The 18,305-nt window shown below is 57.9% G+C and overlaps 1 protein-coding gene across 1 annotated transcript in view; it reads right to left on the bottom strand.

Moving 5' to 3' along the window:
• Positions 1-423: 423 nt before the first annotated feature.
• Positions 424-18,305, bottom strand: part of LOC144934882 (microphthalmia-associated transcription factor-like) — a 41,400-nt gene continuing 23,518 nt past the window's right edge. The window contains exons 2-9 of the mRNA XM_078861138.1: positions 10,225-10,673; positions 8,985-9,353; positions 8,783-8,878; positions 8,455-8,575; positions 8,039-8,092; positions 6,812-6,887; positions 5,185-5,356; positions 424-5,011 (exon numbers count right to left, since the gene is read on the bottom strand). Of these exons, the coding sequence (XP_078717264.1) occupies positions 4,568-5,011; positions 5,185-5,356; positions 6,812-6,887; positions 8,039-8,092; positions 8,455-8,575; positions 8,783-8,878; positions 8,985-9,353; positions 10,225-10,542 (1,650 nt within the window). The 5' untranslated portion in view covers positions 10,543-10,673 and the 3' untranslated portion in view covers positions 424-4,567. The remainder of the gene's footprint in view (positions 5,012-5,184; positions 5,357-6,811; positions 6,888-8,038; positions 8,093-8,454; positions 8,576-8,782; positions 8,879-8,984; positions 9,354-10,224; positions 10,674-18,305) is intronic.

Genomic DNA, 18,305 nt, shown 5'->3' on the forward strand with positions numbered 1-18,305 from the left:
CAACAAGGGCATCGTCGTCGTCATCGTTATGAGTGTTGTTGTTGTTGTGAGTCACGTGTGGGTTGTGCGTTGCAGCAGCTCGTCACCTGCGAGGCTCTGTCGCCACCACGCGGTCGAACTGCGTCAGCTCACGGTTGTTGATTGAGCGCGAGTGGGTTCACGAGTGGTTGAGTTCGTGAGTGGATGAATGAGTGAGTCGGTGGACGAGTAGGTGAATGAACGAGTGGTTGAGTGAATGAGTGGGTAGGTGAGTGATTAGGTGAGTGACGATCACGCGTGCATGTGTTTGTGTGTGTGGACACGACAGGAGGAGGATGGCAACACGATCCAGACTTGAACCGGTGTCTTGAAAAGTCACAAAGTATTTATTTACCAACACGCGACTCAACACAGGCGGCAGTGGTGATGCCACTGTCACTGCTGTTGTTGCTGCCGTAGCACGGCCCAGCAACGCCGCTTTCATCTCTTCCATGGCCATGGAGGAGAGTGGAGTGAGGGTGGTCGGTGTGGACTGGTCACGGCTCCAGGTTGAGGCGACGACACCCGGCCCGGGTTTTGCACAGACCAAACCTGGGCACGTGTCTCGGTCAGCACGAGGTCGATAAACAAAACCGTGCAGTTTACTGCAATAAAGTTCAATACAAGAGCTGGGTGAAAATCGATTCCTGCCACCCCGAGCACAGATACTGCTTGCCGGACCGGTGCCAAACCTATCCCGGTTCCAGTTATAAAACTCAATACATTCCGCTCCCGAGTTTTCCAAGCTGGAGTGGTGATGTCTGCAGGTGGATTCAGTGAGAAATTAGAGTGTGACGGCTTTGGCTTCAGATCCCACAAAGAGACGCACAGACTCACAGAAACCCACACACTCACGCAGAGATCCACATACTCAGAGAGAACCCATAGTCACATTAGTCACATAGACACACAGACTCATACAGAGACATAGACTCACACAAACCAGGGACTCACACAGAGACCCAAAGAGAAACTGCCAAACAGTGGCTTCATCATCATCATCATCACCACGACCACCCACAATAATCCCCATCATCATCATTACAGATTGTCATCATAGTCCTCACCACTACCACCACCAGTGATTATCCTAATCATCATGATCACCATCATGATCTTCATCGCATGTCCCCTCCCAACATTCCGGTCATCAGCAAGTCCAACTTGCACGTGGCCGTCACGTGGGACTGGAGGCGCCTGTGGTGGCGTCAATGCGCAGGGCAACAGGGCGATGTCTGCCTGTGCAAACTCCTCCTCCTCCTGGAGGTACACCCCAACCAACACAACAACAACAACACACAACGCCCGGCCGACGTTTTAAATAAAATCACGACGTTTTACAAAATACTCTTATTAAAAATGGAGAGCGAGGGAGAAAAATATATAGAGCATTCAACCACAGGCAAAGAGATCAAGTATTTACTACAAAAACATAACTTTAACCATAAAAAAATTCAAGCTGGTGTTCAAGAAACATTGTGTCGAAGCTCTTGGCGACCGCAAGCCGCGTCAGAAGGCGCCTCCTCGCCTGCGCTGAACGCCGCGGGCGCAACGCCGGCGGCGTTCGCGCAAAGTCCCGAACCTCGCCGCTTGCACCGACAGGGAACACGAGCCCGGCACGCGCGGCGACATCTCATCTCGGCCGAATTGAGCTCTCAGCGCCACCGTCTTGAGACGTTTATGATAACAATCATAAATCATTATAATTATAGCAGAAACTCTCTCCCTCGTGTGGACAGAACAACACGGCCACTCCAGCCCGACGGTGGCGAAACGCCTGTGCAAAGCCAACAGCTGCATCACCATCGCCACCACCGCCACAACCACCACTACCACCACTACCACCACGGCGTCCACATCGTCAGCCGCACAGGGAATAAGGACGTGATGCCGACGTTCGCGTCGCCCGTTCCAACAGAGTCACCGGCTTTCCCCGTGAGCGATTGAACAGCGCTCGTCACCCGGTTGGGATGCGGAGCTGGCGCCTGGGGTCACGTGCACAGCGAGCGGCTCGCAACCTCGGGCAGTGACCCCGGCGGTCCGCGAGCCGCGTTATCCGTGGCCTGCGAAAACTCGCGTTTACCCGCGGCCGAGCTCACCCTGGTATCCGCATCTTCACTCAGGACATGCGGCCACAGTCGGATCTGCCTGCTGATTCATTCATTTGATTGTCCTCGTGTGCGTTCTCCACAGCGACCCCAATGGCAATTCTGCGCTGTATATCGCAGTGTTTAGCATCGAACTAAGACCCATATCGAACACAGAGTGTGGACCTTGCCGATAAACATCCGGCAGTTCACCACCATTGGCTCAAGCAGGCCGAGCTCTGCTGAGATACTGAATGTCGAATCCGGTCAAGAGTTTGCCTGTTTTAAACCAATGCTGCTGAAGTGATGCACTCACAGAAGGCTGCGAGGCTGGAGGGATGTGGGCACGGCGCTCACGCGGAGGGGACCCTCGGCGTGGGTCCTGAGCTCTCGTTCTCTCGTCCCACGAGTATCATCTCTGCAGGGCCTCACATCTCCATCTGCTCAATCTCCCGCATCTATCAGATCCTCACCCCAGCTGCCACCGAGACCTCCACTCACGCCGACTCGACTATTGCAACTGTCTCTAAAAACTGCCTCCCCACGTGCCTCACCTCCCCACGTGCCTCACCTCCCCACGTGCATCTCCCCACATCCCTCCATCGGCTGCCAATTAAATTCCAAGTCAATATCAATATCTTTAAGAACCTCATTGGACTCGCCCTCCCTACATCTCCCCTATCGTCTCACTCTACTCCCCTACACGCACACTCCCGCCTCTCCCCTTTTATCTCACTCTGCTCCCCTCTACTCTGCTCCAGAACTAAGGCTTTCTGTCAAAGCTAAGTGGGAGGTCGCCCCGTCTCCTCTGCTGCCTCCAGCCTTCTCCCAGCAACCCGCGCTGTCGACTGCCTACGTCTGTTCAAGTCCTGGCTCCAGACCTTCTTCCTCTGCCTATTGCTGCCTGCCTCCCTGTCTCGACATCAAACGACCAAACACATTTCCCAAGGATGTCCACTTCGCACAGTCCTGTGCAGCATTTCGAGACGTGGCCGCGTGCAGGCGCTCTCGGAATCCGTGCCACGATTGTACTGAGTACCACGGCAACGGAGATAACGACTCAAATCCGCAAAATTGATTATCTGCCAACTGCTCCCCCCCACTCTCCACATGATTGCGGATAAGAGGAGTTTCGCGGTGTCGTGAACATCAGGGGGTGGAATCCCGTGACTCCCGGGATGCGCACCGGCGGAGCGCGCGAGTCGCGAGTCGGAGCCACCCCCTGCTGCTCGCACGAGCACCGAGGCGTCGGTGCTCGTCTCCCGTTTACGGCCCTGCAGATCCAGCGGTGGAAACTCCACATTGCTATGGCAGGGGCGAGTCTATCTACGGCGCAGCCACTGTTGACGTCCCCACAATGGTGGTACTTGACGGTACTCGTTTTATTGACCACGCAGCGAAGGGATGGTGATGATGGGCCGAGTCGAACCTTCCCCAGCCAGGGTGCGAGCTCGCCGCGTTCTGGTTGCGGGCCGCTGGCTCTGCCGGCGAGCCGCCGCCAGGCCACGGCGGCGTTCCTCCCTCGGATCTCTGCGGCCGCGCGGTTCGTGATGTCGCCTGTCCCCAGCAAACTGGGCCGGCAAAAACGACCTTCGGGGAATTTACAAAGAGCGGTCTCAGCATCCGTGTCCACTGAGGGGGGCACGCGCAGACGAACATTGGGGGACGTTCACGCGTCGGCTCATTGAGAGGCACACGGTCGGCTTTAACGGGGGGGGGGGGGGGGGGGTTTAAAGGGGCACGGTTGGGTTTAAAGGGGCACGGTTCGATTTAAAGGGGCATGGTTGGGTTTAAAAGGCACACGGACGAGTTTAAAGGGACACGGTTCGGTTTAAAGGCACATTAAAGGGCATATTAGCATCAGCCGAGATTTCTGTTGACACATTACATTTTAAAGGCATATCCTGAGTTTCAGTACACGTGTTGCTGCATAAGGCTGCGTGTTGGGGTTTAAGGGCATGTTTAGGAGTTCAAGGGTTTAAGGCATTTCTTGGGGTTTACTGCAGTTTAAAGGGGTCAAAGGGGCACGTGTGGCCATGCGGGAGTTTGAGGGTCACAGCGTCTCCCCCTCTCTCCCGGACTCTCCACTGCGTCCCCCACAGCCAGAACCACAACACGTACGCTGGTTCGTTTCTTATTTTCTATCAACTGGAAAGTTCCTCTTAAAAATATAAATACAGCGGTGACGATACTTACAAAACCACTAAAATAACGGGGAGGGGGGGGGGGATTTCCCGAGTGGGAAGAAGCGAGGGGACGTGGAGCGCCGAGTCCACGCGAACTGCGCACGGCTACACCAGCGGGGGCGGCAGCGCCGCGATTCCAGCAACAACAACAAAGACATCGTCGCTCGCATGTCCGACGGTCGCCGAGGATCTTCGCTGCGATCGACCGATCGGGAGGGGCGGGCGGGAGTCGTCCTCGGCGGAACGGTCGATCGCCGGAGCCCAGCGGCGGCGGCGTCAGCCGTCGTCCATGCTGAAGCTGCCCTGCCGGCTGAGCGAGCGCGGCGAGAACGGCGAGAGCAGCGAGTCGGAGAAGTCGTCCTCCAGGAGCATGTCCTCCAGGCGCGACATCGGGTCCGGCTCGGGGGAGTAGACGCCCGGCAGACGCTCGTCCGCCGCGAAGACGCCCGACGCTCCCCTCGCGTCTCCACCGCCGCCGCCGCCGCCGCAGCAGCCGGCCGCCGCCGGGCCGAAGCTCGGCGTGCCGTCGGCGAGGTCCGGCGTGCCGCGGCCGCCGCCGCGCGACGCGGGGGCCGAGCGGAAGAAGTCGCCGTCGCGGCGAGCGGCGGTGCCGTCGTCGCCGCCGCCGCCGCCCGGCGTCTCCCGCTTGATGGGCGGCACGTCGGGCGGCACGGAGTAAGCGATGGGCACGCCGTGAGCCTGAGCCTGCATCTCCAGCTCCTGCGGGGGACGGAAGAGGAGAGAGGGCTTGGTGGCCGCGCCGGTCTAAGCGCGCGTCGACGACCGCGTGCATTTCGCACCGAGCCTGGCGCGGCCGTCGCTCGTAGCGGAGCCTCGCGGCTCGCGATCATTCGACAAGGGCGGCCGGGGGAGCGCGGCGACGCCGCTCCCACCTGCAGGCGGAGCAGCAGGCTGCGGTTGGTGTGCTCCAGGCGCCGCTGCCTCAGCTCCATCTCCTTGGCTCTCTGCTGCTCCTTCTGCATGCGGCGGATGTAGTCTACGGACGCCTTGAGGATGGTACCCTTGTTCCAGCGCGTGTCCCTGCAATGCGCCGCATCGCGCACGCTTTGGATTTGCGCCATCCCAGACAACGACAACGGTCTCGGTTTAGTGCGGTGACACGGCACGCGCGGACACGGCGACGCGCAGATACACGGACGAACGGACACGTAAACACACGGATGAACAGACACATAGATGAATGCGCACATGAACAAGCGGTGAGGGAGCCCAAACCAGCATCAACAATTGCCCAAGCTCTGTGCTCCTATAGGAATGTTTGTTCAAGTCCATGACTGAGTGTTCATACACACGGCAGGAAACCGGAGCACTTCGGGGAAAACTCATGAGTGCAAGAGGGTAACTCTCAATCCCCGTACAGATGGAAATTAACCCACTTGCTCTACTGCCATCGTACCCTGGCCATAAGCCAGGAGATGGCGACTTCGAGACCCACGGGTAGGAAGGGCATTTCCACGAGCGGGCGTGTGATCCACCAACTCTTGCGGTCTCTGTGCGAGTCTGTGGGTCTCTGTGCGAGTCTATGGGTCTCTGTGCGAGTCTGTGGGTCTCTGTGCGAGTCTGTGGGTCTCTGTGCGAGTCTGTGGGTCTCTGTGCGAGTCTGTGGGTCTCTGTGCGAGTCTGTGGGTCTCTGTGCGAGTCTGTGGGTCTCTGTGCGAGTCTGTGGGTCTCTGTGCGAGTCTGTGGGTCTCTGTGCGAGTCTGTGGGTCTCTGTGCGAGTCTGTGGGTCTCTGTGCGAGTCTGTGGGTCTCTGTGCGAGTCTGTGGGTCTCTGTGCGAGTCTGTGGGTCTCTGTGCGAGTCTGTGGGTCTCTGTGCGAGTCTGTGGGTCTCTGTGCGAGTCTGTGGGTCTCTGTGCGAGTCTGTGGGTCTCTGTGCGAGTCTGTGGGTCTCTCTGCGAGTCTGTGGGTCTCTGTGCGAGTCTGTGGGTCTCTGTGCGAGTCTATGGGTCTCTGTGCGAGTCTGTGGGTCTCTGTGCGAGTCTGTGGGTCTCTGTGCGAGTCTGTGGGTCTCTGTGCGAGTCTGTGGGTCTCTGTGCGAGTCTGTGGGTCTCTCTGCGAGTCTGTGGGTCTCTGTGCGAGTCTATGGGTGTCTGTGCGAGTCTATGGGTCTCTGTGCGAGTCTATGGGTCTCTGTGCGAGTCTATGGGTCTATGTGCGAGTCTGTGGGGCGCTAACATAAGTAACAAAACATTCAACACATTTGCCAATAACACTGCGACCTTAAAACGAAATGAAAAATATATGGCAACGTTTCTGGAAGTAGGCGTTCTTCATAGCCCATGCAGAAGGGATGTTGCCCGAAACGTCGCCTATTATTTACTTTTGAAAATTTCAAGGCCACACACAGACACGGACACAGTGCTGTTGTTGGCTCTTAGCGTGTCGAGCCGCTGCTGTTGTTGTTGTTTGTTGTTGTTGTTTGTTGTTGTTTATTTGTTGTTGTTGTTGTTTGTGCGTCGCTGCGTGCTCTGTGTGAGTCGCTGGGAGCTGGCGACTCACGGGTCGCTCGACTTGGGGATGAGCGTCCCCAGCTCCTTGATGCGGTCGTTGATGTTGAATCTCCGTCGTCGCTCAACTGCCGGGGACAGACGTGGGGTTAGAGGGGTCCCGGCGGATCGCGCGTGTGCCGCCGCGGCGGCGGCGTCGCCTGTGCCCTGCGGCAAGAAAGGCCTGGGTTCGCGTCCCAACTCGGGGGCCTTTCTGCGTGCAGTTTGTACGTCCTCTGCATGGGTTCCCTTCCGGTTCTCCTGTTTCCTCTCACAGCTTATTAACACTCACACAGTGGAATCGGTATCAGCCCAAATATCCCAATGCTAATAAATCACCTGCATATTACTCGACGGAGATGACACACCTTCAGCAGAAGCCATGCCCGCTGTTGCTAAAGCTTGGCAGAATCCTGGTGGTGGGCCTACCCTTACACGCTCGCCTTGGGAGTAGCGCAGCGCGGGCGTCACGCAGGAGGGCGCCGCTGCGATTCACAGACGCGGCCTGCGGCAGCTTCACCGTGGGGACACGGCGGCTGCTGCTGCGGATGCTGCTGCTGCTGCGGCTGCTGCTGCTGCTGCGGCTGCTGCTGCTGCTGCGGCTGCTGCTGCTGCTGCTGCTGCTGCGGCTGCTGCTGCTGCTGCTGCGGCTGCTGCGGCTGCTGCTGCTGCTGCGGCTGCTGCTGCTGCTGCTGCGGCTGCTGCTGCTGCTGCTGCGGCTGCTGCTGCTGCTGCTGCGGCTGCTGCTGCTGCTGCGGCTGCTGCGGCTGCTGCTGCTGCTGCGGCTGCTGCTGCTGCTGCGGCTGCTGCTGCTGCTGCGGCTGCTGCTGCTGCTGCTGCTGCGGCTGCTGCTGCTGCTGCTGCTGCTGCGGCTGCTGCTGCTGCTGCTGCTGCTGCTGCTGCGGCTGCTGCTACTGCGGCTGCTGCGTGCGATTCCACCTGAGTCATTGGCGTTGTGATATTTCGGTCTCGGCACATTTTGACACGATGGCCGACTCGCTTCGAACGACGCCACGGGAGCTCTAACGTCCCACTCCGAGGAGATGGCGCGTGCCGCGATTACCGCCATCACGCAACGCCACGTTAGCCACGGCCGCCTGCCCCATTCGAACCGCAAACCTTTGCGACGAGCTGCGAACGGAACACGCTGCTGCCGGGACGCGTCTCCGCCCCGTGAGTACCCACACTTCACCCTCGCCACGCGCGGCCTGCCCCTGTGTGCCTGCAGAGCGACTCGTACTCAGGTTGTGGTTGTCCTTCTTCTGGCGCTCCTTTACGATGGCTCTTGCTTCAACTTCTGCCGGAAAAAGCCCGGAATGAGAGACGCACACACTCGCCCTCTCACACTCGCTCTCTCACACTCGCTCTCTCACACTCGCGCTCTCTCACACTCGCGCTCTCTCACACTCGCGCTCTCTCACACTCGCTCTCTCACACTCGCGCTCTCTCACACTCACACGCAGCCACAAACGAGTATCTGGCGCGGTGCGTAAACATCACCGCTGCGGAGACGGAGGCCACCGGGCGTGGTACTGGCCACCGACCCCATGCCGGCCTTCACGGGTGGTGCGCGCTAACGGCGCTTGCCCCACCAGCCTGTGGAAGGTCACCGGGGGGGATCTTTGTCTGTGTGTGCGCACACCCACTCGCTCGTACCGGTCACCTCCTGCTTGACGTTGTCCAGCGTGGCCGGGCACGAGGAGCTGGTGAGCGCCACGGCCGGCACTGCGAGCGCCTGGCCCCCATAGCCGTCGTAGAGGCTGCTCGACAGCGGCAGCTGTTGGCACGCACGGGCGAGAGACGCGGGCAGGTGAACACGGACAGACATAGAGAGACACAGAGGTGAACACACACACACACGTAAAGACGGAGAGACTGACAAGGACAGAGACACAATGATACACACGCGACGCACACACGTGACACACACACGTGATGCAAACGTGTGAGACGCACACGTGACGCACACACGTGTGGCACGGACCGTGTTGGTGACTTCGAGGCGGGCGCCTATGCCCGTGTAGGGCTCGTCGTTGTAACTCGACTCCAGGCTGATGATGTCATCGATCACGTCGTCCATCTACACGCCGGAGACACACCGCGGTCACCGCATGGCATCGCCTTCACCGTGCCGGCGTGGCGCTTACCGTCCCGGCGTGGTGCTGCCAGCACGACGAGGCATTTACCATATCGGTGTGGCAGGTTGGCAGACTCCACGAGGTCGGCTGCTGCTGCTGCTGAGCCCCGCTGAGCTCGCGCTCGGAACTCGAGCCGATGTTCAACATGGCCATGGGGCTGTTGGGGGCGCTGCTTCCCACGCTTGTGTGCAGCTGCTGCTGATGCTGCTGATGATGATGCTGCTGCTGATGCTGCTGCTGCGGCAAAGGCAGGGAGCCCCCCGTGGCCTGCCCCCCACCCGGTTGAGCCTGCGGGGAGCGAGCCAGCGACTGGCTCGCCACTTTGTACCCGAGCGTCGTCGACAGGAACTGCTTGAGCTGCTGCCGCTGGGACTGCTGGATGTGGTACCGCGTCGGGTTCTCCAGGTGAGTCTGGACCTGCGAGCGAGAGCCAGGAGTAAAGTTTAAAGAGGTAATTTTGTTTCACGAGGTGAGAACGCGAGAGGCCAGGGGAGGAGGGGGGTTCTGGGTCGTCAACCACGACGAGATGGAAACCCCTTTGTGTTAGAGAACGGCCCACGAAGCAGATATCACAGAGCAGCATCTGAGATCCCTTCTTCAAGTTAACCTCTGGTCCATACACAGCAGAGAGCAGCACTTTCTGCCGTGTGAGAATAATGCTCGTCACATGACCGTCAAACCGATATCTTTAATTCCAGAATTTAACCAATTTGCGTAGAGTCAAAGCAACAAAGATCTATGGGGATCTGTGCGAGCCTATGGTTCTCTGTGCGATACATTTCTAATCGGGCTAAGACTATCAACTACACACATGAGGTCCCGGTTTTATTACAGTTGGCTGAAACCCGGACTCGAACTCAGCTACTCTGACCTCTGCACCACCCAGCCACTGCTCGTAATTTGGATTAAAAACAAACTTGCGGACGAGTGAACGTCGCTGTTCCCAGTCGTGGGACCCGGACCGGAAAACCGGATTATCTTCCAGCCCGAGAATTAGAAACCTGCTCGCCAATTAACCCTCCTACTCGCCTCTAAGCTCTGGCTCTGCGAGCGCTGACTACGAGCCAGTGTTTCTCAGCGACCGTGAGCGCCGGTTTAACTCGTTCGCGGTGGGCCGAGCGGTTCCACGCGTCGCCACTTGCGAGGCGGGTGGACATTGGTGACCTCGCAAGTCGCCGATCGCTCGCGAAGCGGTCCAAAAAGGTCGCTGTTGGCGTCCTCGCAGATTCCCGAGTCTACCCCTAAACAAGACGGCGGGCGTCGCGTGAGCCGCTCCCCCCCCTCTCACCTTCAGCACCTCCATGGGGACGGGGGGCAGGGGGGGCCGTGCCGGCAGGCTCATGGAGATGGCCGGGCTGGGGGGCGGCCTGGTCACCAGCGGCACCAAGTCCGACCGGCGCTGCCCCATGAGCGATCCGCACTGCGTGCCTTGCTGCTGCTGGTAGTGCTGCTGCTGGTGGTACTGGTGCTGTAGCTGCTGCTGTTGCTGTAGCTGCTGGTGCTGCTGGTAGTGCTGCTGCTGCCGCCTCTGTTGCAGCTCCCTTCTCTCTTGCTCCTGCAGCTGCTCCCGCATGAGCTCCTGGCGGAGCTGCACACGGGATGACATCGCGCTGCCGCCGCCGCCGGCGGTGGTGGTCGCGGTGGTGGTGGCGGGGCGCGCCGACGGACACACGCACGGGTGGACGGACACACGGGCGTGGGAATCCTCCCTGCCCCGATCCGGTTCGCGGATTACTCCTGCAAAGGGGAAGGCGGGGGGGGTAGGGGGGGTAGGGGGAGTAGGGGGGGGCACGGAGGGGGGAAGGTCAAAGTCACACTAATGGCGCTGGCTCGGGTACCACGGAGAGCGACAACGTGCGGCTCACGCACGGCCCATGGAAGGGCCTCCACCAAAGGCAGCTTGAGGGAGGCCCTCCGCAGTGGATTTGGCCTACTCATCCACAACGCTACTATACAGCTTGAGGGTCACTGAAATAATCTGACGGAACAAATGAGAAGGACATTAAGAGACTGGCAGTACAAATGGCAAAATACAAACGAGACAATTTAAACAACAACAAAAAACATGGATTCTAGAATTTATATCTGTCACAAACGTAACAGCTAAACAAACTACGGAATAATATTAACTTACTTCACCTAAACAGCACTCATCCTGAGAGCGGTCACGATATCTGTGTGTCTTCCAATTGCTGTGGGCATCATGTCACGAGATGAATATTGCTTTAGTTCAGAACCCGCACAGAAAGTAGCGTACCACCCTGTGTCAGAAAACTGTCTCAAATCACGTGAAGTCACATGGCTGATTCAGCCGTCACTTCACACCGGCCTCGACGCCTCTGCACAGAAGTTGTTCAATTCCTGGTAGTCGGGAAGGGGTTGTTGACTCGGCACATCATCCCTTCCTCCGGGAGGGGGGGGGGGCTTGATAAAATGAGCACCACATTGTGGCAAAGTCCGTCACTGGCCTTGCAGGACTGTAAACAGGAGATGAGCACCAACGTCTCAATGCTCATTTGAGCAGCGGTATGTGGCTCTGACTTGTGACTGAAGTTGCTTCAACGGGCAACTTTATCTCCACTAGAAGCACACATAGCCCCCTTCTGACAGACCGATGCCAACTTTCAGAATGTCGGTGGCTGTGTCACCTTGTGCTACACAGGGACAGCTGCCGTCAGGCGGTCCTCTAGGTTACAACAAAAACATAATAATCGAGCCGGGCATTGGAATGGTGGCGATGAGATGCGACGTACGGCGCCGCGGCATTCATGCGAGCAGCCTGTACACGGCGATCGTGAACGTAGTTCACCTTCTCAGAGCTGGATACCCGAAACTTTTGTCTCTGATGTATTTGTGTAGTCGTTGGTGACTGAGACCACCGACTCTCCGCACCTGAGAACCCGGGGGGCTGAGACTCAAGACTCCAACCCACGATCTCAGACGTGCCATTTCCGCCTCCCTGGCACGGCCATTGTGAACCCTCTGAGCCAAGGGCTCACCTCAAAAGCCTCAAGCGCGAGGATGTGCATCGGCTTCTAATTTGTTTTATTCGGTTCCTTCGGGCGACAATCCCCGCCAGGCATTGTGAGCACGGCACGCAAACCCCGGGTGTGGGGGACGCACCGTCGATCCGTCTCTCGAGCAGCCACAGTTGACCAAAGGAGCACAGCAAAGCCTTCAAGACAAACCCTCCTAATCTCCCCGGCCCGCCTCCCGGGAGAAGACACCAGTTCTGGGAATCCGACGCAGGGCTCCACTGGGGTTGGGCCCGAGAGTTAATTGATAAAGTCAGACGGGTGGAGGCGTGGGGGGGGAGTTCCTGTACAGCCACGGCGATTACTGTGACATGGCTAATTGCAGGATGGGGTATTGTGGGGAGTGAGTGGGTGGGTAGGTAAGTGGTTGGGTGAGTGAGTGGGTGGGTAGGTAAGTGGTTGGGTGAGTGAGTGGGTGGGTAGGTAAGTGGTTGGGTGAGTGAGTGGGTGGGTAGGTAAGTGGTTGGGTGAGTGAGTGGGTGGGTAGGTAAGTGGTTGGGTGAGTGAGTGGGTGGGTAGGTAAGTGGTTGGGTGAGTGAGTGGGTGGGTAGGTAAGTGGTTGGGTGAGTGAGTGGGTGGGTAGGTAAGTGGTTGGGTGAGTGAGTGGGTGGGTAGGTAAGTGGTTGGGTGAGTGAGTGGGTGGGTAGGTAAGTGGTTGGGTGAGTGAGTGGGTGGGTAGGTAAGTGGTTGGGTGAGTGAGTGGGTGGGTAGGTAAGTGGTTGGGTGAGTGAGTGGGTGGGTAGGTAAGTGGTTGGGTGAGTGAGTGGGTGGGTAGGTAAGTGGTTGGGTGAGTGAGTGGGTGGGTAGGTAAGTGGTTGGGTGAGTGAGTGGGTGGGTAGGTAAGTGGTTGGGTGAGTGAGTGGGTGGGTAGGTAAGTGGTTGGGTGAGTGAGTGGGTGGGTAGGTAAGTGGTTGGGTGAGTGAGTGGGTGGGTAGGTAAGTGGTTGGGTGAGTGAGTGGGTGGGTAGGTAAGTGGTTGGGTGAGTGAGTGGGTGGGTAGGTAAGTGGTTGGGTGAGTGAGTGGGTGGGTAGGTAAGTGGTTGGGTGAGTGAGTGGGTGGGTAGGTAAGTGGTTGGGTGAGTGAGTGGGTGGGTAGGTAAGTGGTTGGGTGAGTGAGTGGGTGGGTAGGTAAGTGGTTGGGTGAGTGAGTGGGTGGGTAGGTAAGTGGTTGGGTGAGTGAGTGGGTGGGTAGGTAAGTGGTTGGGTGAGTGAGTGGGTGGGTAGGTAAGTGGTTGGGTGAGTGAGTGGGTGGGTAGGTAAGTGGTTGGGTGAGTGAGTGGGTGGGTAGGTAAGTGGTTGGGTGAGTGAGTGGGTGGGTAGGTAAGTGGTTGGGTGAGTGAGTGGGTGGGTAGGTAAGTGGTTGGGTGAGTGAGTGGGTGGGTAGGTAAGTGGTTGGGTGAGTGAGTGGGTGGGTAGGTAAGTGGTTGGGTGAGTGAGTGGGTGGGTAGGTAAGTGGTTGGGTGAGTGAGTGGGTGGGTAGGTAAGTGGTTGGGTGAGTGAGTGGGTGGGTAGGTAAGTGGTTGGGTGAGTGAGTGGGTGGGTAGGTAAGTGGTTGGGTGAGTGAGTGGGTGGGTAGGTAAGTGGTTGGGTGAGTGAGTGGGTGGGTAGGTAAGTGGTTGGGTGAGTGAGTGGGTGGGTAGGTAAGTGGTTGGGTGAGTGAGTGGGTGGGTAGGTAAGTGGTTGGGTGAGTGAGTGGGTGGGTAGGTAAGTGGTTGGGTGAGTGAGTGGGTGGGTAGGTAAGTGGTTGGGTGAGTGAGTGGGTGGGTAGGTAAGTGGTTGGGTGAGTGAGTGGGTGGGTAGGTAAGTGGTTGGGTGAGTGAGTGGGTGGGTAGGTAAGTGGTTGGGTGAGTGAGTGGGTGGGTGGGTAAGTGGTTGGGTGAGTGAGTGGGTGGGTAGGTAAGTGGTTGGGTGAGTGAGTGGGTGGGTAGGTAAGTGGTTGGGTGAGTGAGTGGGTGGGTAGGTAAGTGGTTGGGTGAGTGAGTGGGTGGGTAGGTAAGTGGTTGGGTGAGTGAGTGGGTGGGTAGGTAAGTGGTTGGGTGAGTGAGTGGGTGGGTGGGTAAGTGGTTGGGTGAGTGAGTGGGTGGGTAGGTAAGTGGTTGGGTGAGTGAGTGGGTGGGTAGGTAAGTGGTTGGGTGAGTGAGTGGGTGGGTAGGTAAGTGGTTGGGTGAGTGAGTGGGTGGGTAGGTAAGTGGTTGGGTGAGTGAGTGGGTGGGTAGGTAAGTGGTTGGGTGAGTGAGTGGGTGGGTGGGTAAGTGGTTGGGTGAGTGAGTGGGTGGGTAGGTAAGTGGTTGGGTGAGTGAGTGGGTGGGTAGGTAAGTGGTTGGGTGAGTGAGTGGGTGGGTAGGTAAGTGGTTGGGTGAGTGAGTGGGTGGGTAGGTAAGTGGTTGGGTGAGTGAGTGGGTGGGTGGGTAAGTGGTTGGGTGAGTGAGTGGGTGGGTAGGTAAGTGGTTGGGTGAGTGAGTGGGTGGGTAGGTAAGTGGTTGGGTGAGTGAGTGGGTGGGTAGGTAAGTGGTTGGGTGAGTGAGTGGGTGGGTAGGTAAGTGGTTGGGTGAGTGAGTGGGTGGGTAGGTAAGTGGTTGGGTGAGTGAGTGGGTGGGTAGGTAAGTGGTTGGGTGAGTGAGTGGGTGGGTGGGTAAGTGGTTGGGTGAGTGAGTGGGTGGGTGGGTAAGTGGTTGGGTGAGTGAGTGGGTGGGTAGGTAAGTGGTTGGGTGAGTGAGTGGGTGGGTAGGTAAGTGGTTGGGTGAGTGAGTGGGTGGGTAGGTAAGTGGTTGGGTGAGTGAGTGGGTGGGTGGGTAAGTGGTTGGGTGAGTGAGTGGGTGGGTAGGTAAGTGGTTGGGTGAGTGAGTGGGTGGGTAGGTAAGTGGTTGGGTGAGTGAGTGGGTGGGTAGGTAAGTGGTTGGGTGAGTGAGTGGGTGGGTGGGTAAGTGGTTGGGTGAGTGAGTGGGTGGGTAGGTAAGTGGTTGGGTGAGTGAGTGGGTGGGTAGGTAAGTGGTTGGGTGAGTGAGTGGGTGGGTAGGTAAGTGGTTGGGTGAGTGAGTGGGTGGGTAGGTAAGTGGTTGGGTGAGTGAGTGGGTGGGTGGGTAAGTGGTTGGGTGAGTGAGTGGGTGGGTAGGTAAGTGGTTGGGTGAGTGAGTGGGTGGGTAGGTAAGTGGTTGGGTGAGTAAGTGGGTGGGTAGGTAAGTGGTTGGGTGAGTGAGTGGGTGGGTAGGTAAGTGGTTGGGTGAGTGAGTGGGTGGGTGGGTAAGTGGTTGGGTGAGTGAGTGGGTGGGTAGGTAAGTGGTTGGGTGAGTGAGTGGGTGGGTAGGTAAGTGGTTGGGTGAGTGAGTGGGTGGGTATGTAAGTGGTTGGGTGAGTGAGTGGGTGGGTAGGTAAGTGGTTGGGTGAGTGAGTGGGTGGGTAGGTAAGTGGTTGGGTGAGTGAGTGGGTGGGTAGGTAAGTGGTTGGGTGAGTGAGTGGGTGGGTAGGTAAGTGGTTGGGTGAGTGAGTGGGTGGGTAGGTAAGTGGTTGGGTGAGTGAGTGGGTGGGTAGGTAAGTGGTTGGGTGAGTGAGTGGGTGGGTAGGTAAGTGGTTGGGTGAGTGAGTGGGTGGGTAGGTAAGTGGTTGGGTGAGTGAGTGGGTGGGTAGGTAAGTGGTTGGGTGAGTGAGTGGGTGGGTAGGTAAGTGGTTGGGTGAGTGAGTGGGTGGGTAGGTAAGTGGTTGGGTGAGTGAGTGGGTGGGTAGGTAAGTGGTTGGGTGAGTGAGTGGGTGGGTAGGTAAGTGGTTGGGTGAGTGAGTGGGTGGGTAGGTAAGTGGTTGGGTGAGTGAGTGGGTGGGTAGGTAAGTGGTTGGGTGAGTGAGTGGGTGGGTAGGTAAGTGGTTGGGTGAGTGAGTGGGTGGGTAGGTAAGTGGTTGGGTGAGTGAGTGGGTGGGTAGGTAAGTGGTTGGGTGAGTGAGTGGGTGGGTAGGTAAGTGGTTGGGTGAGTGAGTGGGTGGGTAGGTAAGTGGTTGGGTGAGTGAGTGGGTGGGTAGGTAAGTGGTTGGGTGAGTGAGTGGGTGGGTAGGTATGTGGTTGGGTGAGTGAGTGGGTGGGTAGGTAAGTGGTTGGGTGAGTGAGTGGGTGGGTAGGTAAGTGGTTGGGTGAGTGAGTGGGTGGGTAGGTAAGTGGTTGGGTGAGTGAGTCGGTGGGTAGGTAAGTGGTTGGGTGAGTGAGTGGGTGGGTAGGTAAGTGGTTGGGTGAGTGAGTGGGTGGGTAGGTAAGTGGTTGGGTGAGTGAGTGGGTGGGTAGGTAAGTGGTTGGGTGAGTGAGTGGGTGGGTAGGTAAGTGGTTGGGTGAGTGAGTGGGTGGGTAGGTAAGTGGTTGGGTGAGTGAGTGGGTGGGTGGGTAAGTGGTTGGGTGAGTGAGTGGGTGGGTAGGTAAGTGGTTGGGTGAGTGAGTGGGTGGGTAGGTAAGTGGTTGGGTGAGTGAGTGGGTGGGTAGGTAAGTGGTTGGGTGAGTGAGTGGGTGGGTAGGTAAGTGGTTGGGTGAGTGAGTGGGTGGGTGGGTAAGTGGTTGGGTGAGTGAGTGGGTGGGTAGGTAAGTGGTTGGGTGAGTGAGTGGGTGGGTAGGTAAGTGGTTGGGTGAGTGAGTGGGTGGGTAGGTAAGTGGTTGGGTGAGTGAGTGGGTGGGTAGGTAAGTGGTTGGGTGAGTGAGTGGGTGGGTAGGTAAGTGGTTGGGTGAGTGAGTGGGTGGGTAGGTAAGTGGTTGGGTGAGTGAGTGGGTGGGTAGGTAAGTGGTTGGGTGAGTGAGTGGGTGGGTAGGTAAGTGGTTGGGTGAGTGAGTGGGTGGGTAGGTAAGTGGTTGGGTGAGTGAGTGGGTGGGTAGGTAAGTGGTTGGGTGAGTGAGTGGGTGGGTAGGTAAGTGGTTGGGTGAGTGAGTGGGTGGGTAGGTAAGTGGTTGGGTGAGTGAGTGGGTGGGTAGGTAAGTGGTTGGGTGAGTGAGTGGGTGGGTAGGTAAGTGGTTGGGTGAGTGAGTGGGTGGGTAGGTAAGTGGTTGGGTGAGTGAGTGGGTGGGTAGGTAAGTGGTTGGGTGAGTGAGTGGGTGGGTAGGTAAGTGGTTGGGTGAGTGAGTGGGTGGGTAGGTAAGTGGTTGGGTGAGTGAGTGGGTGGGTAGGTAAGTGGTTGGGTGAGTGAGTGGGTGGGTAGGTAAGTGGTTGGGTGAGTGAGTGGGTGGGTAGGTAAGTGGTTGGGTGAGTGAGTGGGTGGGTAGGTAAGTGGTTGGGTGAGTGAGTGGGTGGGTAGGTAAGTGGTTGGGTGAGTGAGTGGGTGGGTAGGTAAGTGGTTGGGTGAGTGAGTGGGTGGGTAGGTAAGTGGTTGGGTGAGTGAGTGGGTGGGTAGGTAAGTGGTTGGGTGAGTGAGTGGGTGGGTAGGTAAGTGGTTGGGTGAGTGAGTGGGTGGGTAGGTAAGTGGTTGGGTGAGTGAGTGGGTGGGTAGGTAAGTGGTTGGGTGAGTGAGTGGGTGGGTAGGTAAGTGGTTGGGTGAGTGAGTGGGTGGGTAGGTAAGTGGTTGGGTGAGTGAGTGGGTGGGTAGGTAAGTGGTTGGGTGAGTGAGTGGGTGGGTAGGTAAGTGGTTGGGTGAGTGAGTGGGTGGGTAGGTAAGTGGTTGGGGGAGTGAGTGGGTGGGTGGTGGTTGCGGTGGGAGACATTGAGAGAAGGAGCAAAGAGGGATGACCGACAGGTCTGAGAAGGGAAACTCTTCCCGTGGAGTTTTGTACATTTTCCTGCAATGATCTGTTCCCCGGCGTAACCCCCCGATTGCGCCACCGGCGTAGCGGCGCCACGAGACGAAGGACCCGCTCGAAGGCCTGCGCAGCAGCGTGGCCCTTCGTGCGAGAGAAGGGCCGCGCAGAAGCGACGGATACATTTCGTTTCATTCACACCGTATTCGACCACTACACTCCAGGAACCCACACACTCACCCACACACTCACCCATCCACCCACACACTCAACCACACACCCACACACTCACCCACACACCCACCCACACACTCACCCACACACTCACCCACACACTCACCCACACACTCAACCACACACCCACCCACACACTCACCCATCCACCCACACACTCAACCACACACCCACACACTCACCCACACACCCACACACTCACCCACACACTCACCCACACACCCACACACTCACCCACACACTAACCCACACACTCACCCACCCACACACTCACCCACCCACCCGCGTACCCACTCACCACACTCGAGGTCATAACAATTCCCTTTCTGATTCTTCCCTCGCATCGCTCCTTCGTCTCAAGGTCTATTGAGTTGGTTACATTTGAGTTTAGTTTATTTGTTAAATGGTC

This window comes from Lampetra fluviatilis, chromosome 11 (genome assembly GCF_964198595.1).
Source record: "Lampetra fluviatilis chromosome 11, kcLamFluv1.1, whole genome shotgun sequence".
Taxonomy (NCBI): domain Eukaryota; kingdom Metazoa; phylum Chordata; class Hyperoartia; order Petromyzontiformes; family Petromyzontidae; genus Lampetra; species Lampetra fluviatilis.